This window comes from Giraffa tippelskirchi, chromosome 2 (assembly GCF_054371585.1).
Source record: "Giraffa tippelskirchi isolate mGirTip1 chromosome 2, T2T-mGirTip1v1.2.pri, whole genome shotgun sequence".
Lineage (NCBI taxonomy): Eukaryota > Metazoa > Chordata > Mammalia > Artiodactyla > Giraffidae > Giraffa > Giraffa tippelskirchi.
This window is the reverse complement of record NC_137276.1, coordinates 65,083,753-65,103,550: the sequence shown is the minus strand read 5'-3', so window position 1 is coordinate 65,103,550 and position 19,798 is coordinate 65,083,753. Positions and strand designations below refer to the sequence as shown.

The 19,798-nt window shown below is 51.5% G+C and overlaps 1 protein-coding gene across 1 annotated transcript in view; it reads left to right on the top strand.

Moving 5' to 3' along the window:
• CDH23 (cadherin related 23) overlaps positions 1–19,798 on the top strand; it is a 434,929-nt gene that overhangs the window by 35,015 nt on the left and 380,116 nt on the right. The window contains exons 2-3 of the mRNA XM_081567063.1: positions 6,100–6,171; positions 14,475–14,552. Of these exons, the coding sequence (XP_081423189.1) occupies positions 6,105–6,171; positions 14,475–14,552 (145 nt within the window). The 5' untranslated portion in view covers positions 6,100–6,104. The remainder of the gene's footprint in view (positions 1–6,099; positions 6,172–14,474; positions 14,553–19,798) is intronic.

Sequence of the window (19,798 nt, the reverse complement as noted above, 5' to 3'; positions counted from 1 at the left end):
CTCCACACCTGTCTGCCTGTATCTGCCCTCACCCCTCATAGTGAGTCCTCAGCTCTGCAGCCGATGTGCTCCTTTAACCCCTGAGTTGTTCTCATCTCTCTTGGCTGTCTGAAGACCACGATTCCCAGTTTGCTTATGTCCCTGGTTTACAAGGTGCCCATGGTGGGCCCATTGTCCTTTGCCCTCATCTCTTACGATTCTCCCCACAGTGCTCTCCACTAGCTACACTGGCCTCCTCACCGGTCCTCAGGGATGCTAGCACGTCTTGCCTCAGGGTCTTTGCACAGGTTGTTGTCTCTGCCCAGAAGACATTTTCCCCAGATAGCATAGCTCGCTCTCCTGTTTCTTCAAGCATGTGTTCATACATTATCTTCAGTGGTACTCAGACTTCTTGCCCTGCTCCTTTTCTCTTTCCTTAGCATGTATCATCCCCAGCACACTGTAGAACTTGCTCACCAATGCTGTTTGTGCTGGTCTCCCAGGGGGGATGCCAGCTCCCTCCTGGCCAGGTCTTCAGTTTGTATGGCAGTGTCTAGCACCGTGCCCATGCCTGGCCCACAGCAGGTAATGTTGGGGTGGACATCGCCTTGTGGCCACACTTGGCTTGGAAGCTTTTCCCTGCAGCTCACAAGCTCTCTCAGGTGTACGTGAGGCTTTGATTTGATTTTGGGGGTCATTCCTCTGTGGGGCAGTTCTCTGGATGTTGTAACTGTGCCATCTGCCAGAGCCTCCCCTGCTGGCCTTCAGCCCAGGCCTCCATGAGTAGCAGGTCTTTATGGGCTGAAGTCAGGACAAGGTGAAGGCCAGGGTGGGCAGGGGTGCTGCCTTGAATCTAGGACATTTTTTTGTCCACTCCCTCCAGGGACAAAGGTGCTAACCTCTCAGGGATGGTGCTGGAGGAGACAGGAGGGTGCAGAGGAGGGAACTTGGTCACCCCTGGTGGTGCATGTATTCTCTTGTTGGTACTGGTTCCAGAGCAATGTCGGTCAGATACCAACAGCATAGAAAGACAGAGGAACCAGGATCCTGCTTGCCAACCCTAGCTGTGCCTCCTCTTCCTGGCACATGCACTTGGCCTTGCTGCTGGCTCCTGTATACTGTGGCTGTGGACCATGTTGGATTCTGACCCAGGCTTGACTTCCTGGCCTCTGAGTAGATGCAGATTCCTGCCCAGGGCCTTCCCACCAGGCCCTCACCCTGGGCCTGCGCTGGGACACATGTCTGAGCTCAACAAGGGTTGGGGCTGAGGCTAGGAGACCTTGGGCTTGGCCACTTACTAGCTCTGTGACCTCAAGCTTTACCTCTCTGAGCCCCAGAATGCAGAACACACTGTACACCACAGTGGCTGGCATATAATAGGCACTCAGTAGACGTTGACATTCTGCCTCTTGAACTCTGTGCAGCTCACATCGCAGCTCTTCGGGAAGGCTCGAGAGTTCTCTGTTCACATGGCCTCAGACAGCGACAGGCGCTATTGCTTATTTGGTACCTCACCTACATTTGCAGCCATTCTCATGGCTCCTTATCCTCCCACAGTGCCTGGTACTGGGCTTGGCATGAAAAAAGATGCTGGAAACTGGCAGCCTGAGGGCTTTGGATCTTCTTGACAGTGGATATGTTTCAAAGATTTCTGGAAAGCTTCCTGCCAGAGTGGATTTTGGGGCAGACAGCTCTAACCCTGCTTGTACCTCTGGGGTAGGTCTCTGGCACCTATCCTAGGCCAGACAAGAAGCCCAGCACAGAAGGGTGTGTGTCTGGGTTTCCTGGTCCAGCAGGAACAGGTGACGGTTGCTGGGAGCTCAGGGTGGTGCAGCCTCCCAGGGTGGAGGAGGCCATGTAGTTCTTCTGGGGGGAGGGCAGAGGGCCAGGAGGCTGGGGGAACAGCTGTTGCATAAGGTGGAGTGAGGTCAGGCTCTCCCAGGGCACCCATGCCACTTGCTGCAGCCCCAGCCCTGAGGGAATGCTGGCAGGCAAAGGCAGCATCTATTGTGACACCTGGCCTGGAGGTGGAGGCCCAGGTGCTTCTTCTCACAGCCACCAACCTCTGTTCTCTCTGGACCTTGCTTTCCTCCTTGTGGCCAAAGGAACCAAAGGAAGAGTAAGATCTGGGATCGCTGGGAAAACCCAGTGGTGGAACGGACCCACTTTATCCTGGCTACTCTGCTTTACCCTTTGGAGCCTGTGCTCCCTGACCTAGTGTCCATGCCATCTTGCCCCAAGGTGAGAATGGAGAGTCAGGATGGAGCGCAGATTGTCCCCATTTTTGGATGCTCCCGAGGTGATCTCTGCCAATCCTGCTGAGTGAGAGCATTATCTGGTAGCCATTGATTGACAGAAGGGGGACACTGAGGCAGTGTGAGTGCCTCTGAAAGGGAGACAGATGTTTAAGGAGAGAGGTTGGGGACAGGGTGCCTGCCCAGCAGCATCCGAGCCTAAGCCAGGATGTGGAAAGGGAGTTGCATTATACACGCCTGTGTGTTGTGCACACGCACTCACTTCTTTGTGTCACATTCATCCTGTGTCTGCTGTATTGTGTATTGTCCTCCTTGAGGGAGGCTTCCTCTTTTATAGATTAGGAAACAGTGTGGGTGGGGTGGGGGTAGGCAGCAGCATATGTGTGTGAGTTTGTGCGCATGTGTGTGTGTGCTCATGCTAAGTCGCTTTAGTCATATCTGACTCTTTGTGACCCTACGGACTGTAGCCCACCAGGCTCCTCTGTCCATGGAGATTCTCTAGGCAAGAGTACTGGAGTGAGTTGCCATGCCCTCCTCCAGGCGATCTTCCCAACCCAGGGATCGAACCCATGTCTCTTATTTCTCCTGCATTGGCAGGTGGGTTCTTTATCATTAGTGCCACCTGGGAATCCAAGCAGGTGTGATGGAAATAGTGTGGGACTCAGGTCCAATCCTAGGTGACCTCTCTGAGCCTTAATTTTCTCATCTGTAAAATGGGGACTATAATATTTACATTTCAGAGATATTTGGGAGGACTGAATAAAGTCATACCTGTGAAAATCCCAGTAAGTGTTCATTCATTTTCTTCCTTCCTTCCTTCCACTGTGAACTTCCTGCAACACCCAGCAGAATGTGTGCACTTCCAGCTATTTGTGGATGATCTTCTTAGCAGATGTTGTTTAATTCTCATAACAGCTGGTTTCCAAAGGCAGAGAGCTGGAGATTTTTTTTTTAAGACACTCACTCACTGTGAGATGTCAGATTGTCACTTAATTGCTCTGTGCCTCGGTTTCTCCACTTGTAAATCAGGGATAATGCTAGCAGTGCTGGCTAGCTTCTTCTCAGGATATGATAGGCTAACACAAGATAACAGATGGAAAGTGGTTTGAACATTTAGAAAAAGGCATCATGTTCAACCTTGCTGGCAGTTAGGGAAATGCAAATTAAAGCAACAAGGCCATACCATTTTTCATGCATCCGATTGGCGGCCATTTAAAAGAGGGATGACTTCCAGGTGGGCACAGAGGCCCTCTCATACTCTGCTGGAGGGAGTGGGAATTGTCACAGCCTTTCAGAAGGTAATATGACAATGTCTAAGAGAAGTTTACATACGTGCCCTGTGTTGTATTTAATTGGCCCATTAATGCTGATGGAGAACCAAGATTAAGAGCAAGGTCCCAACCCAGTTATGTGTGGAGAGATGTCCACTGAGACGTTGCCTGTTTGGCAAGAACCTGGAAACACCCAGATGCCCAACAATAGGGCGGTTTGTCTCCGTGACAAAACATCCATGCCATGAGCTGTTACCCAGCTCTGAAAATCGAAGAGGTGGATATGGCAGTGTCGACCTGGAGGGTTGTGTGTGAATTATCATGACATGAGAAAAGTGAGTTTCTTTTGTGTAGAGGGTATCTCCATCATCCTAAAGAGAAACAGCAGCCACATGACTGGCGCGCATCTGTAGTGCGAACGGATCTGCTTGGGTCTGGAGAAAGGCCTTGCAGGAAGTATACCAGGCCCAAGCTGCCTGATCTGGCCATCAGATGGGTCATGTTTGGCTCATAAAACGGAATTATTTGCCAGCATGTAAAAATTGAATTCATAGTAAAAGCCAAATTTCCAGCTTTTCATTGAGAAAACTCAGAAGCTCCGGGCACACTGGGCCCACTTTCTCTCTTGGCTGAAACACATCAGCAGCGGTTGCTTTTGTACAGAGCACGTGGCCTCTGAATGGCCGTCTTCCCCACCACTGGGTCTCCTGATTTCTGTGCCCTGCCTGGCCCCTGGGATAGGCTCTTGACCTTTGGGAACACAAAGGGGTGGCAATATAGGGCTATGATGGGGGCATTTGTCTTTTATGATGTGAAAGCATCTTAGAATTTTTTCTTTCCCATGTTTCTGTTTCATACCTGATAATTAGAACATCTTAAGTACAGTATTCCAGGGAAACGTGGGACACCATGGGCCACTATGTGTGGTGTGGGGCAGGCTCCATCCTGCACTCCGCATGAGGCTGGGAGAGGGAGCTGGCTCTAAGTCTGGAACCAAGGGACTGTACTCTGGGCCGTTTCTGAAGCCCCCAGCCTGAGATTTTACAGAGATGTAGAAGTCTCTCCACAAAACCCTTTTCTTCAGCTCCACCACCCCCACCCCCCCCACCTCCCCAGGGCTTTCCTGATCATGTATTGATGAGGGAGGAGGCATGTCACCTTGGGTCCACATGCTGACCTCACCACTCACTAGTTGGGGATCTCTGAGCAAATTGTTTAGTAGGTCTCAGCCTGCAGACCCTTACGAACTGGGAAGGGTAATGCCTCCCAGACGAGGGGCATAGTAAGTGCTGCCTGAAGGAGGGTGTTGTGGACCCTTGGCTAGGCCGTGGGGATGGGGAGGTGAGTGGGCTTGACTTGAGACACAGAGGTGAGACAGCACGAACAGACTATTCAGTGGGAGGCAGGGATTCCCAGCTGAGGAGTGCAGGCCTCTCTTGGTGTCACTGCTGGGCTCCAGGGAGGCCTGAAGGCAAAAGAAGGAACCAGAGAACCATGGCCCTGCTGTCATGGGGCTGGGCTTGAAGGGTGGGGTGAAGCCTCACCCCTGAAGGCTTACAGATGGGAGCCCCCCTTGCTGAGCCTCTGGCTGCTGGATCCCAAATCCCTCTAGAGCTTAGCTAGACAGAAAAATCCAGATCCAACTTCCCACAGACTTGCTGGGGTCCTTGGGCAAGTTACCTCACTTCTCTGTGCCTCTTTGGACACTGTGTCCTGGTGCTTCCTTTCATATCCAAGGTTATGAGATGATATACAGATATAAAAACGGGAAAGGACGTGCTTGTTGGGCACTTTGGCTGGGAGGGTGGTCGGAGCGGTGGGTCTTCCAACCACACTGAGATCCCTGCCTTCCCGCTCAGCACCTGTGTCCTAACTCTGTCCTCACTTACCAGGTTCCATCGCTCTTGAGGGATGCTATCCTAGAGTGGCAGGCAGCAGCCCTTTCCTTCACCCATGGAGCCTAGTGTATGTCACAAACCTGTCCCTGTGCCCCCGAGCTCTGCCCACAGGCCACGCAACCCGCCTCCACGAGGGCAAAGAGGAGACTGTTGCCCCTGCCCTCATCTCCGTCACTCTCAGCTGCTGCTGCTGCTAAGTTGCTTCAGTCGTGTCCGACTCTGTGCGATCCCATAGACGGCAGCCCACCAGGCTCCGCCGTCCCTGGGATTCTCCAGGCAAGAATACTGGAGTGGGTTGCCGTTTCCTTCTCCAGTGCATGAAAGGGAAAAGTGAAAGTGAAGTCGCTCAGTCGTCTGACTCTTAGCGACCCCATGGACTGTAGCCTACCAGGCTCCTCCGTCCATGGGATTTTCCAGGCAAGAGTACTGGAGTGGGGTGCCACTGCCTTCTCCGCGTCACTCTCAGGCCGCTGTGCTGTACCCAGCATTGGACGATGACAAAACCACAGGCTGCAGACCCTCTCTTCTTCCCCATGTCCTCTCCCCACCCCCAACCCCCATTTGCCTCAATTGCCTCTCCTCCTGTCTCAGACCCAATTCTCCTGGGAGCAACAGGGGTGGGCAGTGCTGGAGGGGCTGGAAGAGCAGGGCAGCTCCAATAGGCAGCTTCTCACCCTCTTCCCCTTTTGTCCTCAGGAGCCATGAGGTGCCACGCAGCCTCCAGCCGCCTCGTGGTCTGGCTTTGTGTGCTGATCTCTGGATGCTGGGGTAAGTCCGACCCTCTGCCTTCTCCCCCAACAGCAGGCATGGGTGTCCGGGCTGGACGGTATGTGGTTGGCGTTTGTGCTCTGGGACTCCAGAGACCAGCCTTGCTGTGTGTGAGACTGGGCACACACATCCCTCTCTGGGTCTCAGTTGCTTCTGTAGCATTCACAGGGCTGAAAATACCAGCCATCCCCAGGGCTTGGGACCCAGGAGGGAAGGGAAGGAGCCTTGAGAAATACTTGTGCTCTAAGGGAGGCATCTGTGATGGTGAACTGTCCTTCTTCTGGGATGTGGGGATTGGCCCTGGTTCTTTTCAGTTCCATGGTTGTCTTCTGAGCACCTACTATGGGTCTCCTGTTTGCCCAACTCTGGGGGTATGGAAGAAATGACATTCTCAGGAGTTGAGTCTTATCGGGGAGAAAGACATGGGTGGGGCTGCTGTGAGCTGGGTGAATGAAGTGGTAATAAAGGCTGTATAGAGCTCCAGAGAAGCCCATCAGAAGAAAAGCTCCATTGAGCCTGTGGGCACAGGAGAGCCTGATAGAAGGGAGATGTTTCGTCTGGGCCCTGAAGACTGAGAGGTTGTTTAAGAGGGAGGGACGGAGGGCATCTTGGAGGAGGGAACAGCCTGGGCGAGGATGTGGCTGCCAGGAGTCTCTCCTCCCTGCAGGGAGGACCAGCCCTCCTTCCCCTGGCCCTGCAGCAGCCAGATCAGTGCCAGCTCTAGTGCCCATGGAGGAGGCCAGGGAAGGCCTGGGAATTTGCCTCTCTTGGACAGCGAGAGCAAAGCAGCTCTGCAGGAAGGAAGGCCATCAGACACAGCTAGCTCCATGTTCCCCGGGGCCAGGGCGCCCTCAGGGAAGAGCTATGGGAACGGCATGCCAGGCGACACAGGCAAGCCCATTCCTGAGGGAAGCCGGCTCCTTCTACCACTCCAGGGAGCCAGGAGCCTCTGGAAGAAGCCAGAGCTTCATGCTTGGTGGGTTGCTGCTGGCGTCCTGCTTCCCGAGAGTCCCGTGAAAGTTGCCAGTCCTGGCTTCCAGGCTGGGAGTGGTCTCTGCTGGAATGCCCCTGCAATGGGGAGCTCACTCCCACCCAGGCAGCTCAGGATGACGGCATAGCCTCAGAGACTCTCGGGGCAGATCTGGAAGGGGTCTCAGACCCTCTCTCCACTCCTGGCCCACTTCACAAAGGAGAAAACTGCTGCCTGCAGAAGCAGCTGGCCCAGGGTCATACAGAGCAGGGCCCAACTGGGCCTCCATCCAGGTCTCTGTCCTCCATTGGGGCTTTGGTCAAAAAATCCAGGCTCCTTCCCCTCTCTGCCCCATTCACAGAGGCTTCAATGAGGGGCACGAGAGATCAGCTCTGACCCTCTGGCTTTGCTGGACGATGTCCTCAGCCTCCTCAGGGACTCCGTGACCTTGGACATTCATATCCCCCCACCCCCATTAAAAAGAAATATACATGTAAAAGTAAAGCAGGTGCTCAGAGCTCGGCTGCCTTTCTGGAAGAGGTGGCAGTTTCCCCTTGTGCTCTCTAAATTGGAGCTGGTTCATTCATCCTAAGTGGGCACAAGGTAGCAGCATGGAGCCGGACTGCTGTGTTCCAGCCCCACTTCTCCAAGGGGTTCTCTTGGGCAAGTTTCTTAGCTTCTCCATGTTTCAGCTTCCTTCTCTCTAAAATAGGAAGGACAATAGGACTCTGCTTCTTACATTGTCAGAATGACCAGATGAATTAATATGTATATCAAGCACTTAGAATAGTGCCTAGCACATATTAAGTGCTAAGTAAGTGTTCAGTTCAGTTGCTCAGTTGTGTCTGACTCTTTGCTACCCCGTGGACTGCAGTGCACCAGGCTTCTCTGTCCATCACCAACTCCCAAAGCTTACTCAAGCTCACGTCCATCGAGTCGGTGATGCCATCCAACCATCTCATCCTTAAGTGTTAGCTCTTTTATTATCATCTGCATCTCCCTCTAAGAGGAGAAAAATGGGGTGCGGGAAACAGCGGAGTTAAGGCCTTTCCCTAGGCCACGCAGCCATTCTCTAGCCTGCCTGTGAGCTAGCCTGCTTTGCATGTGTGAGTATATGTATGTATTTATGTGTCTATGTCATTGCTGGCACAGTCCCCTTTCCTGGGCCCTGTGGGGGGCAGCCGGTGTGGTTCCTCTGGCACAATGGGGCCATGTAGCCCCAGTGATCTCTCCTCCAGTGATTTCTATCCACTCAGTGATAAGTCAGGCCTAGGGACAGACGCCCCCTCGATGTCATATCTCTTTATCCGCCTGTCCTCTCTGCCGAAGATTTCTACACCCCCTCCCAACATCCCCCCTGCTTCTGTGTGCTCCCTGGCATTTCTTATTGTGGGCCTGTGGGCTTATTGGGAAGGCAGGACGTGAAGGCCTGAGGAGACCTGCCCTGCCCTTTGTCTAGCCTGGCCAGTGAGCCTCCTGCCGGGCCCCATGGGCACTGAGTGTGAGGGGCCCCTGACGGTGGAGCCCCCAGGCTTCCCCGTGTCAGGCCCCTTACCACTGCGCTCCCATGGGCCACACTGCAGTCACCGTAACAGTGATGGTGTGCACGGGATACCTCTGACAGGGAGTTGTAGGGTTGGAGGGCAGTGAGGGCTTTTTGTTCTTGTCTTGAGGCTGGTCAGTAGTGGCCAGAGAGGTAGAGCGGTTTGCCCAGGTCACGCAGCAGCAAGTGGCAGGGCTTACCAGGCCTCACTCCTGGTTGCTGCTCCATGCTCCTTGTCCTGTGCACCTTCCAGTCTTGAGTTGGGGGGCAAGGCATAGGGCTCTACCCGGCGTGGACCTCAGTGAGAACCCTGGTACCTTCAGAGGCCTGGAGAGGCGGACTTGGGCTGAAGTCGGGCCTTCCTGGTTCCGGTCCAGGCTCTGCCACTTGCGGTGTTTTTCGAGCTGTAAGAATTCCCTGTCCCATCCCACAGCTCTGAGTGAGGTTGTGCTTCCTGGTCCGGTGGACACCTGGTCCTTCCCACACTGAGTGTCTTGACCGCTCCTCTCCTCCACCTTCCCAGCTTTGCTTCCTTCCCAAATCTTTCCCGTCCTCGGGCCTGTCGTCTATCACCTGCAGCCCAAATTCACCTTCTCCTTTCTCCCCTCAGGCCTGTGATGGTTTAAAATGTGAATCTTGTTTGCATGTTTGAAACATTTAAAGCTGGTGAACTCACATCTACTTTGTAGGGAAAGATCAGCACGAGTGGGCCGGGGATGTGGGGAGAAGGCATCCAGGGCTGAGTGAACAGTAGGTGCCAGAGCAGGGAATGAGCTGTGTGGGGCAGAGACAGAGGGGTGCATCATGGTTGCAGGCAACTGGACTCCCCTTCCTCGCAGAAGAGTTACCATGGTCCCCTCCCCTTGCCACACTCACTCACATTCCCACTTGGCCAGAGGCCTCGAGGCTCCTGAGGCAGGAGGACACAGCCTCTGTGCCTTAAAAGTGTCTTTAAGTGAACAAGTGACCTGTGGGCCCACCCCTTTCCCACTCCTCCCAGCACCCTCCCAGCCCCCACTGGCAGCCCAAGGCCGCTGGGCTTCCTGGGGTAGCAGCCCGTTCCCAGAACTCGGTCCTGCTCAGTGTGTGGCAGGCGACACATGTCCCCTGGGCTCTGCCCACCTGCTCGTGCAGGACTCCCAGTGGCTGATTATTGGCAAGTTGTGTGAAACAAAATTTGAAAAAGAACGATGCTGCTGCGGGTGATGTTTTTCCTGGATGATTTCCCTCTCCCTCCAGCCTGAGCCCACCCTAGATTCTCTGGGCACCCCTGAGCCTTCTCCCCTAGCTCAGCTGCTTTCCCAAGGCCCCCAGCAGGGTCCATCCCCCTCTGGCTGCGTGGGCAGCACTGTCATTAATTTTTTTGTTCATTCGCTAAGTCGTGTCTGACTCTTTGCGACCCCATGGACTATAGCATGCCAGGCTCCTGTGTCCTCCACTATCTCCCAGAGTTTGCTCAAATTCATGTCCGTTGTATCAGCGACGCTATCTAACCATCTTGGTGTTAATCATAGCTATCACTTATGGAGTGCTTGCTGTGTTCGAGAGCATGGTGCTAAGCGCTTTATGTATGTAATCTCATTTAATCCCCAGCACAGCAAAGAAGTAAGTCTTGCTGTTATCACTATTTTACACCTGAGTAAACTGAGGTTCGGGAAGTTTGCGTGACTAGAAAGAGGTTCAGGGAAGTTCCAAACAAAAGTGAAGCCCTTGACCACTGGCCTGTTTCTGAGGCTGTTGTGTATGTGAGGAGCCCCAGATTCCTCATATGAGAGGGTGGAAGGGTGTGGATGAAATGCAGTGGTCAGGGAGGGCTTCTTGGAAGAAGAGACATCTAAGACAAAAACTTGAAGAATGACTAGGAGTTTGGCAAGAGAAGGCAGAAGGGCCAGCAGTCCAGGCCAGGAGGGAGAAAGAGGCTACAATGCTTGCATAACCAGAAATGACACAGCTTGGTGCCTGAGGGAAGGCGGGTGGGGGTGGGAATGCCGCTAGTCCTGCCTGTTTCCCACTAGGCAGTCTCAGGCAATGAGGGAAGTGCTGGCCTCTGTGTTCTTGGGCCTGGCCTAAGCTCTGAGGGAGCCAGGTCCGCAGAAATGAGGGAGGAGAAGGCTGCAGCCCATCCACATTCAGGGCCGCTGGAAGACCCAGCACAAGCCACTAAGGTGTGTGCTGCATGATATGTGAGACGGGCCAGCCCCCCACCCCCGGCTGGCAGGGTCAGAGTGGAAAGTGCCCTCACTTGCCTACTGGGGTGTTTTCCAATACCAACAACCAGTTCTCTAACTCTCCAGACACCGACTGTGTGTCTAACAATTCAGTTCAATGCTGATGCTAACTACCTGGAGTGAGTTAGTGTCAGAGTCCACAGATTTAGGGGTTCAGCTGTACTTTAGATGCTAGTGGTGAGTCCCAGGCTACCTGTACTTCTGACCAACAAGCTATAAAACAGGGCTTCCTACTAGCCCTTCTCAGGTTCAATTAGCTAGAATGACTCACAGATCTCAGGGAAATAGTTCACTTATTACAATTACTGGTTGAATATAAAGCATAAAGTGTATAAGGAACAGCCAGATGGAAGAGGTGCATGGGATGAGGTCTGTGTGTGTAGGGGGGCCTGGGGTCAGGTGGAGTTTCCATGTTTCTCTAGGTGCACCATCCTTCCAGCACATGGATGTGTTCACCAACCTGGAAGCTCATCAAATCTTGGAAATCTCCAGCCTCCCTTCCTTCCCTCCCTAAGGTTGGGAATGGACTGAAAGTTCCCATCGAATCACTTGGTCCTTAGTTATTGGCCCCTTCCTGAGGTTTTCTGTAGAGGCTCCACTCTAAATTATCTCATTGGGAAAAGGGAACCCTCCTACCCCACTGGTGGGAATGTAAATTGGTGCAACCTCTATGGAGAACAGTATGGAGGTTCCTTAAAAAACTAAAAATAGTTACCATATGATCCAGCATTCCCACTCCTGGGCATATATCTGGAGAAAACTCTAATTCACAAAGATACATGTATCCCAGTGTTTGTAGCAGCATTGTTTACAATAGCCAAGACATAGAAGCAACCTAAATGTCCATCAACAGAGGACTGGATAAAGAAGATGTGGTACATATATACAGTGGAATACTACTCAGCTGTAAAATGAATGCAATAATGCCATTTGCAGCTACGTGGATACAACCAGAGTTTGTCACACTAAGTGAAGTAAGTCAGACAGACAAAGACAAATACCAGTGATACTACTTATACATGGAATCTAAAATATGACACAGCTGAACTTATTTACAAAACAGAAACAGACCCACAGACATAAAAAAATAAGCTAATGGTTACCAGAGGGGAAAGGTAGGGGGAGGGATAAATTAGGAATTTGGAATTAGCAGATCCAAAGTACTATATATAAAATAAATATATAAGAAGGTTCTACCATACATCACAGGGAACTATATTCAATATCTTATAATAAACTATACAGTGGAAAAGAACATGAAAAGAACTGAATCACTTTTCTTTCACCAGAAATTAACACAGCATTGTAAATTAACATACTTTAATAAAAATTTTTAATTTAAAAAAATCACCTCATTTGCATAAACTTTCAGTTCAGTTCAGTTGCTTAGTTGTGTCCGACTCTGCAACCCCACGGACTGCAGCACACCAGGCGTCCCTGTCCATCACCAGCTCCCAGAGCTTGTACAAAATCATGTCGATTGAGTTGGTGATGCCATTCAACCTTCTCATCCTCTGTCGTCCACTTCTCCTTCTGCCTTGAATCTTTCCCAGCATCAGGGTCTTTTCTAATGAGTCATTTCTTCATATTAGGTGGCCAAAGTATTGCATAAACTTAGGTGTGGTCAAAGGAACTCCATATGAATAACAAAAGGCACTCTTGTTGCTCTGAAAAATTCCAAAGAGTTTTGAAGTTCTGTGCCAAGCCGAATTCTGGGCACCAGAGTTGCAGTGGTTAACAAAGTAGACAGCTCTTTTCCTTACCAAGCTCCCATTCTGTGTACAGCTGGGCTACTCAGTAGAAATACAATGTGAGCTACAAGTGTGATCTTAAATTTTCTAGAAATTGCATTAGAAAAGAAACACGTGCAACTCATTTTAATAATGTATTTTACTTAATCCAGTATCAGTTCACATCAGTTCAGTCGCTCAGTCGTGTCCGACTCTTTGCGACCCCATGAACCGCAGCACGCCAGGCCTCCCTGTCCATCACTAACTCCCTGAGTACCCGCAAACCCATGTCCATCGAGTCGGTGATGCTATCCAGCCATCTCATCCTCTGTCATCCCCTTCTCCTCCTGCCTTCAATCTTTCCCAGCATCAGGGTCTTTTCCAGTGAGTCAGCTCTTTGTATCAGGTGGCCAAAGTATTGGAGTGTCAGCTTCAACATCAGTCCTTCCAATGAACACCCAGGACTGATCTCCTTTAGGGTGGACTGATTGGATCTCCTTGCAGTCCAAGGGACTCTCAAGAGTCTTCTCCAACACCACAGTTCAAAAGCATCAATTCTTCGGCGCTCAGCTTTCTTCACTGTCCAACTCTCACATCCATACATGACCACTGGAAAGCCATAGCCTTGACTAGATGGACCTTTGTTGGCAAAGTAATGTCTCTGCTTTTAAATATGCTATCTAGGTTGGTCATAACCTTCCTTCCAAGGAGTAAGTGTCTTTTAATTTCATGGCTGCAGTCACCATCTGCAGTGATTTTGGAGCCCAGAAAAATAAAGTCAGCCACTGTTTCCACTGTTTCCCCATCTATCTGCCATGAAGTGATGGGACCGGATGCTATGATCTTAATTTTCTGAATGTTGAGCTTTAAGCCAACTTTTTCACTCTCCTCTTTCACTTTCATCAAGAGGCTCTTTAGTTCTTCTTCACTTTCTGCCATAAAGGTGGTGTCATCTGCATATCTGAGGTTATTGATATTTCTCCCAGCAATCTTGATTCCAGCTTGTGCTTCTTCCAGCCCAGAGTTTCTCATGATGTACTCTGCATATAAGTTAAATAAGCAGGGTGACAATATACAGGCTTGACGTACTCCTTTTCCTATTTGGAACCAGTCTGTTGTTCCATGTCCAGTTCTAACTGTTGTCCAATATAGCTATAGTATTATCATTTCCACACATAATCAATATAAAAGACGAATGAGATATTTTATACTCACTTTTCCATACAGGGCTTCCCTGATAGCTCAGTTGGTAAAGAATCTGCCTGCAATGAAGGAGACCCCAGTTTAATTCCTGGGTCAGGAAGATCCGCTGGAGAAGGGATAGGCTACCCACTCCAGTATTCTTGGGCTTCCCTTCTGGCTCAGCTGGTAAAGAATCTACCTGCAATGTGGGAGACCTGGGTTCGATCCCTGGGTTGGGAAGATCCCCTGGAGAAGGGAAAGACTACCCACTCCAGCATTCTGGCCTGGAGAATTCCATGAACTGTATAGTCCATAGGGTCGCAAAGAGTCGGACACGACTGAGAGACTTTCACTTTTCATACAAGGTCTTCAAAAACCTGTGTGTATTTTACATTTCACCACATCCTAATGTGGACCAGGGCTCAATAGCTACACGTGGCTGGTGGCCTGGCTGACCAAATGACCTCACAGCCTTCTGCCTGCCTCATAGATACTCCTGGTTTGCCTTGAGGCAGAGCAGTGAGCTGCCAGGGGCCGTGGCACTGGATACAGGTTCAGTGCCCACTGTAGCCCCTACTCTGTGCCCCTTGCAGAACGCATAGAGTTGGCATGAGGGTACTTGACTGATGCTCTTCTTCTCTAACTTCCAGGCCAGGTGAACCGACTGCCCTTCTTCACCAACCACTTCTTTGACACATATCTGCTGATCAGTGAGGATACGCCTGTGGGTGAGTTGGCACAAGGGCTGGTGGGCATGCTGGGTGGTGTGGGGTGGCCTCCTTTCCCACAAGTGAAAGAGATCTTAGACATGGAGATGTGATTGGAACCTCTCCCATGGTGTCCCTGATGGGTGTTCATGTGGTCTCTTCTTGGTTGCTCCAGGGATGGGGCACTCACTACTTCCTGTGTTGGCCCATTGCAAAAGAGAGGAGGTCTCAGTATCAAAGATTTTATCACATTGAGCCCAAGTTGCTTGACTTTCACTTCTACATTAATTTTGTCCTACAAAATGGCTCATTCCTCTTCCTTGTGAAAATTTGAAGATGGAAGCTCTTATAATTTGATTTGCAGCCTTTTGTACTTTTCTGTGATTATTGAGTTTTCTCTGCACTGGGTATGCCTGTTTTTTTGTCATTAAAAAAAAATAACTGTTTAGGAAGTGATCATGAGCATTTTGGTCTGTGCCCCTCACCACCTCCCACCTGCCCCAACTTGACTCACCTCATCACCCAGGTCTGTCCTCGTGAGCCCTTCCCGAGGGCCAGGCTCCTTTACCTGCAGCTGGAGGTCGGCAGACATAGCCCCATGGCCTAGCTCAGTTCTAGGGATCCCGAAGCTTCTCAAGAAATGGGGTTGAATTGATCAAACCCATCTTACAGCTGTGCTGATGGGACAGCACTAGTTCTGTGTGTATGTGTGTGTGTTAGTCGCTCAGTCACGTTTGACTCTTTGTGACTCCATGGACTGTAGCCCGCCAGGTTCCTCTGTCCGTGGAATTGTTCAGGCAGGAATACTGGGGTGGGTAGCCATTCCCTTCTCCCGGGGATCTTCCCCATCCAGGGATTGAATTGGGGTCTTCTGCACTGCAGGCAGATTTTTTACCATCTGAGCCACCAAGGAAGCCTGTGAGCACAGAGAGAAACCATGCCACGTCACATTCACCAACACTCCCTCTTGTGTCCTTTCATTCTTGTCTGTTTTAGAGAAAGTGCTTGTAATCTGGGGCTTCTTACCCTCAGATCTGCCTGCTTTGTGAGTATCGGGGTGGGGGCTGTGTACCAGGAGCAGTATACATAAAGGGCCAGCATGGTGCATCTTTCAGGAGCATCACTTGTACTTGAAAGTGAAGCAGGATGGCTTGGAGAGGAGAGGGCTCTGAAGATATTTAACTAATAGGTCATTTAAAGCACTCTTTCATATATGTAAAACCAAACCTAAGTGCAAAATTCTTCAAAGAAAATCTCTGCTTGAAGAGGAAAGCCTTAGTGGGCCACAGACTCACCCCTGCTGTTTGCAGGATCGCACAACCAGCCCCCTGCAGAGGTCTTTCCTTCCAGTCTTCCTTTTTTTGTGGATGGGTGCCAGACACAGCAGGTGTCTTTCTGACTATTGTGGGGCTTGTCCCCATGGCCCAGTGATGCTCTGTTTCTAGGGTGGTGGGGGCCACTGTGTAGAAAGTAGCCTCTCGATGGTTAGCAGGCCCACACATCAGTGTTGTGAGGCTGGATTTGGGGTTTGGTGCTCGGGGATGTGGTGTTTGAAGTGTTATCCCGGAAGGAGGCAGATTGCTTCTCTGGAATGTTCTCCCAGAGGCTTAGATCACCTTCTGAGGGGTGGAAAGGATGGCTGGCAGTCTTTTGGGGACCGTGCTGAGCTGTTCCCCCCCCACTGAGTTGGGTCGGGGGTATTGTTTTTGGACTCCTGGATTCTTCATGGCTCTTCTCCAGGCCCAGACCTGGTGTGGGGCTGGCATGGAGCCAGCAGAGCAGAGGCCCAGGGCATGTGGATCCATAAATGATGAATGTTAGCAGCGTTTATCACCATTAGGGGTTCTACTTTTTTCAGTTCATTCATCAGTTTATCAGATATAGACAGGGTGCCCCCCTGTGCCAGGCCCGAGTGCTGTGAATTCAGAGAGGAATCTGACAGAGGGATAAAGAAACCAGAGTCGTGGGTAGTTGCAGCTGTGCTGGTTGTCTGGTTAAGCCCCAGTGGGGATTGAAGGGGGAAGGTCATCCCACTGGGGGCAAGGAGAAGCAGGAGAAGTTTGTGGGAGGTTATGGCACTTGAGCGAAGTCCCGAAAGTGTCCTTTCCATTTCTTCACATGCTGCTTCCTGTGGCTGGTTTTTGTAAGTGTCTGTTTGAACCTCATCCTCTTGGAGAGTCCTTCAGGGTGGAAGAAATATATCTGGGACAGGTGAGGTCCCTGAGGCAGAGCTGTGGCCAGCCACTCACTAGTTGGGGCTGCTGACAGAGAGGCGAAGGCTCCTCAGGTGAGTGGTGCTACTGCTTGTGGCCCTGTACTGCCCCGCTCAGCCCTGAGTTGGGGGTTCTCTGAGGCCTGTGCTGCAGGGAGGTACCCCCAGTGAATACACCAGCAGGCCCTGTTCCAGTTACCTTTGGCCCCAGCTCTTGATCATCTTCTGGAGATGCTGACAGCGGGAACAACTGTCCAGGAACAACTCCTAGGACTCGACCCATTATGTCTGAACTTAGCAGTCACAGCAGGGGTGTCCATCTGATGCAGTGGGGATTGATCCCCAGCTCTGGAAGGCTGCAGGAGTGAGAGAGGACTCAGTGAGCTGGAAGACAGCTCTGTTCATCTCTCTGGACAGGAGCCAGTGCTGAGCTGGCCTGCACTGTGCTGGCCTCCTTGCTTCCTTTTACATGAGGGTGGCATAGCCCAGTTCTACCCTGAAGGTCAGGCACCCAGTTTCTATTCCTTGCTGTGTGGCATTGGGCACAGTGCCATCCCTCTCTCAGCCTCTGTCTCCCCATCTCACCAATGAGAGGGCACTGGAAAGGGAGGCCCCAGTGAGTTTTGGCTTGGGCAGTCCTGCTAGCCCAGGGTATTCTATCTCTGGGCCCTCGCATAACACAGCCCTGGAAACCTCCAGTGAGTGCTGTCACCTACTCGCCCTGGGCCACTCAGAGTGGATGTGAAGTCATGTGGACATGCCACGATGCAGGCCTCTGACCAGCAGTGGCCAGGGTGAGGGTAAGGGTTGAAACAGCTTGTCAGGGGACTGGCCCTTTGCCTGCTGTGTGGAATGATGTGGCCTAGAGACTTGACTTTGAGGCTTGGCTCTCAGTAACCCTTTGCTCTCTGAATCTTGGTGCTCCAAACTGTAAAATGGGATGGAATAGTTCCCCTCTGGACCATTGGCATGTGTACGTGCACTGTTGTTAACTCAAAAGCCTCCATGCCTAGAATGCTTTGTTCTTACAGAAAAGAGGACTTAAGTGTAGCCCAGGGATGACTGATTCACTGTCCTGCCAACCACCAGCTTGCAGGGGGGACAGACAAGCACGTAGATGAGCTGGGTCTAGTGGGGTGGCTAGTGCCAGTGGCTAGAACCAGAGCCCAAATTAGTCAGTTCACCAGAGGAGGAGGTCAGAGCTGTGGGCAGACCAAACTTCCAGCTAGGAAGATAATTTGGGACAGATTATGTGGCTTCTGCCTGGACCCCCAGTGATGGGGAACTCAGGATCTTATCAGGCTGCTCCTTTCTGTTCTTGGAGGCAGTTCTGGGGATGAAAAAGTCTTTATAATATTACTATGAAACCTGTCCCTGGAACTCCTACCCACTGAGCCTAATTCTGACCACTGGAAATTTACAGAATAATAATGATAACTATGATATACAATGTATATGTATAATATATATTATTATAATAACAGTGTTTATTGAGTGTTCGAGGCAGTGCCTGAGTGTTTTGTTTTTAAATTCCTTTTAAGAGTGGAAGGAAGGTAGAGTTTGGCTACAGGCTCTGTCAGAATGTAGTTTCTGTGAATGTGCTCTCCTGGGCTAGAGATTAGGACTTTCATTCACCTCAAACCTTCTGAGTGTTTCCATTCCTTATGCTGTTGCCTCAATTTCCAACCACAGGCCAGTGGCCCCGTGCTCGGGAGCGGAATGGGAGGGCACGGCACGGCCATCTGAAATCCCGTGCACAGGCTGCTTGTTCCGTCTCTATCTCCTCCTGTCTTAGCTTCCAATTCCCTCTGTGTGATGTTCTTTTGTAGACCATCTCCCAGCCGAAAAAGACAGAAGCCAAATGAAGTCATCAAGCAGCTCTGCCTTCCCCCGGCCTGTTAACATCCAGGGCCCCCTTGTCCTTGCATGTCTTCTCCAGACGTGAACCTCAGTCACTGACAGCAGAGTCTGGCCTGGGTGGGGCAGAGCAAGGCCACAGCCAGGACTTAATGGTCAGGCTGCTTGGCATTGCCCACACCTTGGCCCTGGCTGTCAGCAGCAAATGGCTGTGTGGCACCTTTAGAATGAGGGACAGGGTACAAAGATGCTGTCTCTGATTGCCCTCCCCAATCCACTCCAACCACTCCACCAGTTTTGCTCATGTTGAAATCACCAACCACCTCCCCGTGGCTAAAGCTGACCTAATCCTCAGGCCTTGTGGCCTTTCAGCAGCGATGTTTATCTCTTCCAGGGCATTACCTCTAGCTGTGCCTTCTCAGTCTTTTTCCCCCACTGCCCCCCATGGAATGACTCACCCATTCCAGCCACACCAGTTTCCTTGCAGTTCCTTGAGCTCAAAAGGTGAGTTCCCACCTCTTGCCCTTTGCAGCTGCTGCTCCTTTTGCCTGGAACATGATGGGCCTCTGTTGGTCAGTCAAGTTGATTCAGATGCCACTGCCTCTGTGTGGCCTTCCTGGGTTTCTCCAGGCAGGGTTCAAGTGCTGCTTCCTTTGCTTTCTCCTCTGTTAGTCCAGTCGCAGAGCTGTTGTTACTCAGCTCCTCCTCTGTCTCCCGTGTTGCCCTGTGAATCCTTCCAGGTGCCCAGGCATCTCCGTGTCTCCTGAGCCCACCCCTGTGCTTGGCTCATGCCCAGGGCTCCAGGTGCCTTGGGGCAGGAGTGAAGTCTGGAGTTTGTGAGTGGTGGGGGTGGGGGGACCTTCCAAGGCAGGGACTAGGGCTGGCTCCATGCCTGCTCGCTATCCTCTGGAGTCTCAGGCCAGGCGACCCTGCCCCCCCAAAGGTGTTAGGTGATGATAAGGATGGTTGCCCAGGAAGAGCACCCAGGAGAGCGTGCCCCCCAGATGGCACAGGTATTGTCTGTGCCTGTGCTTGTGATTGGCAAAGCCCACACTGTGCCAGGGGTCATGTTTTTATCACCCCAGCTGCTTGTAGGGCCTGTATGTGGCATATTTGCTAGGGACCCTCAGGGTGCTGAGCTCTGGCTGGCCTCCAGGGAGGGACACAGAAGCAGCCCATGACACCTGGCTTGGAGGCA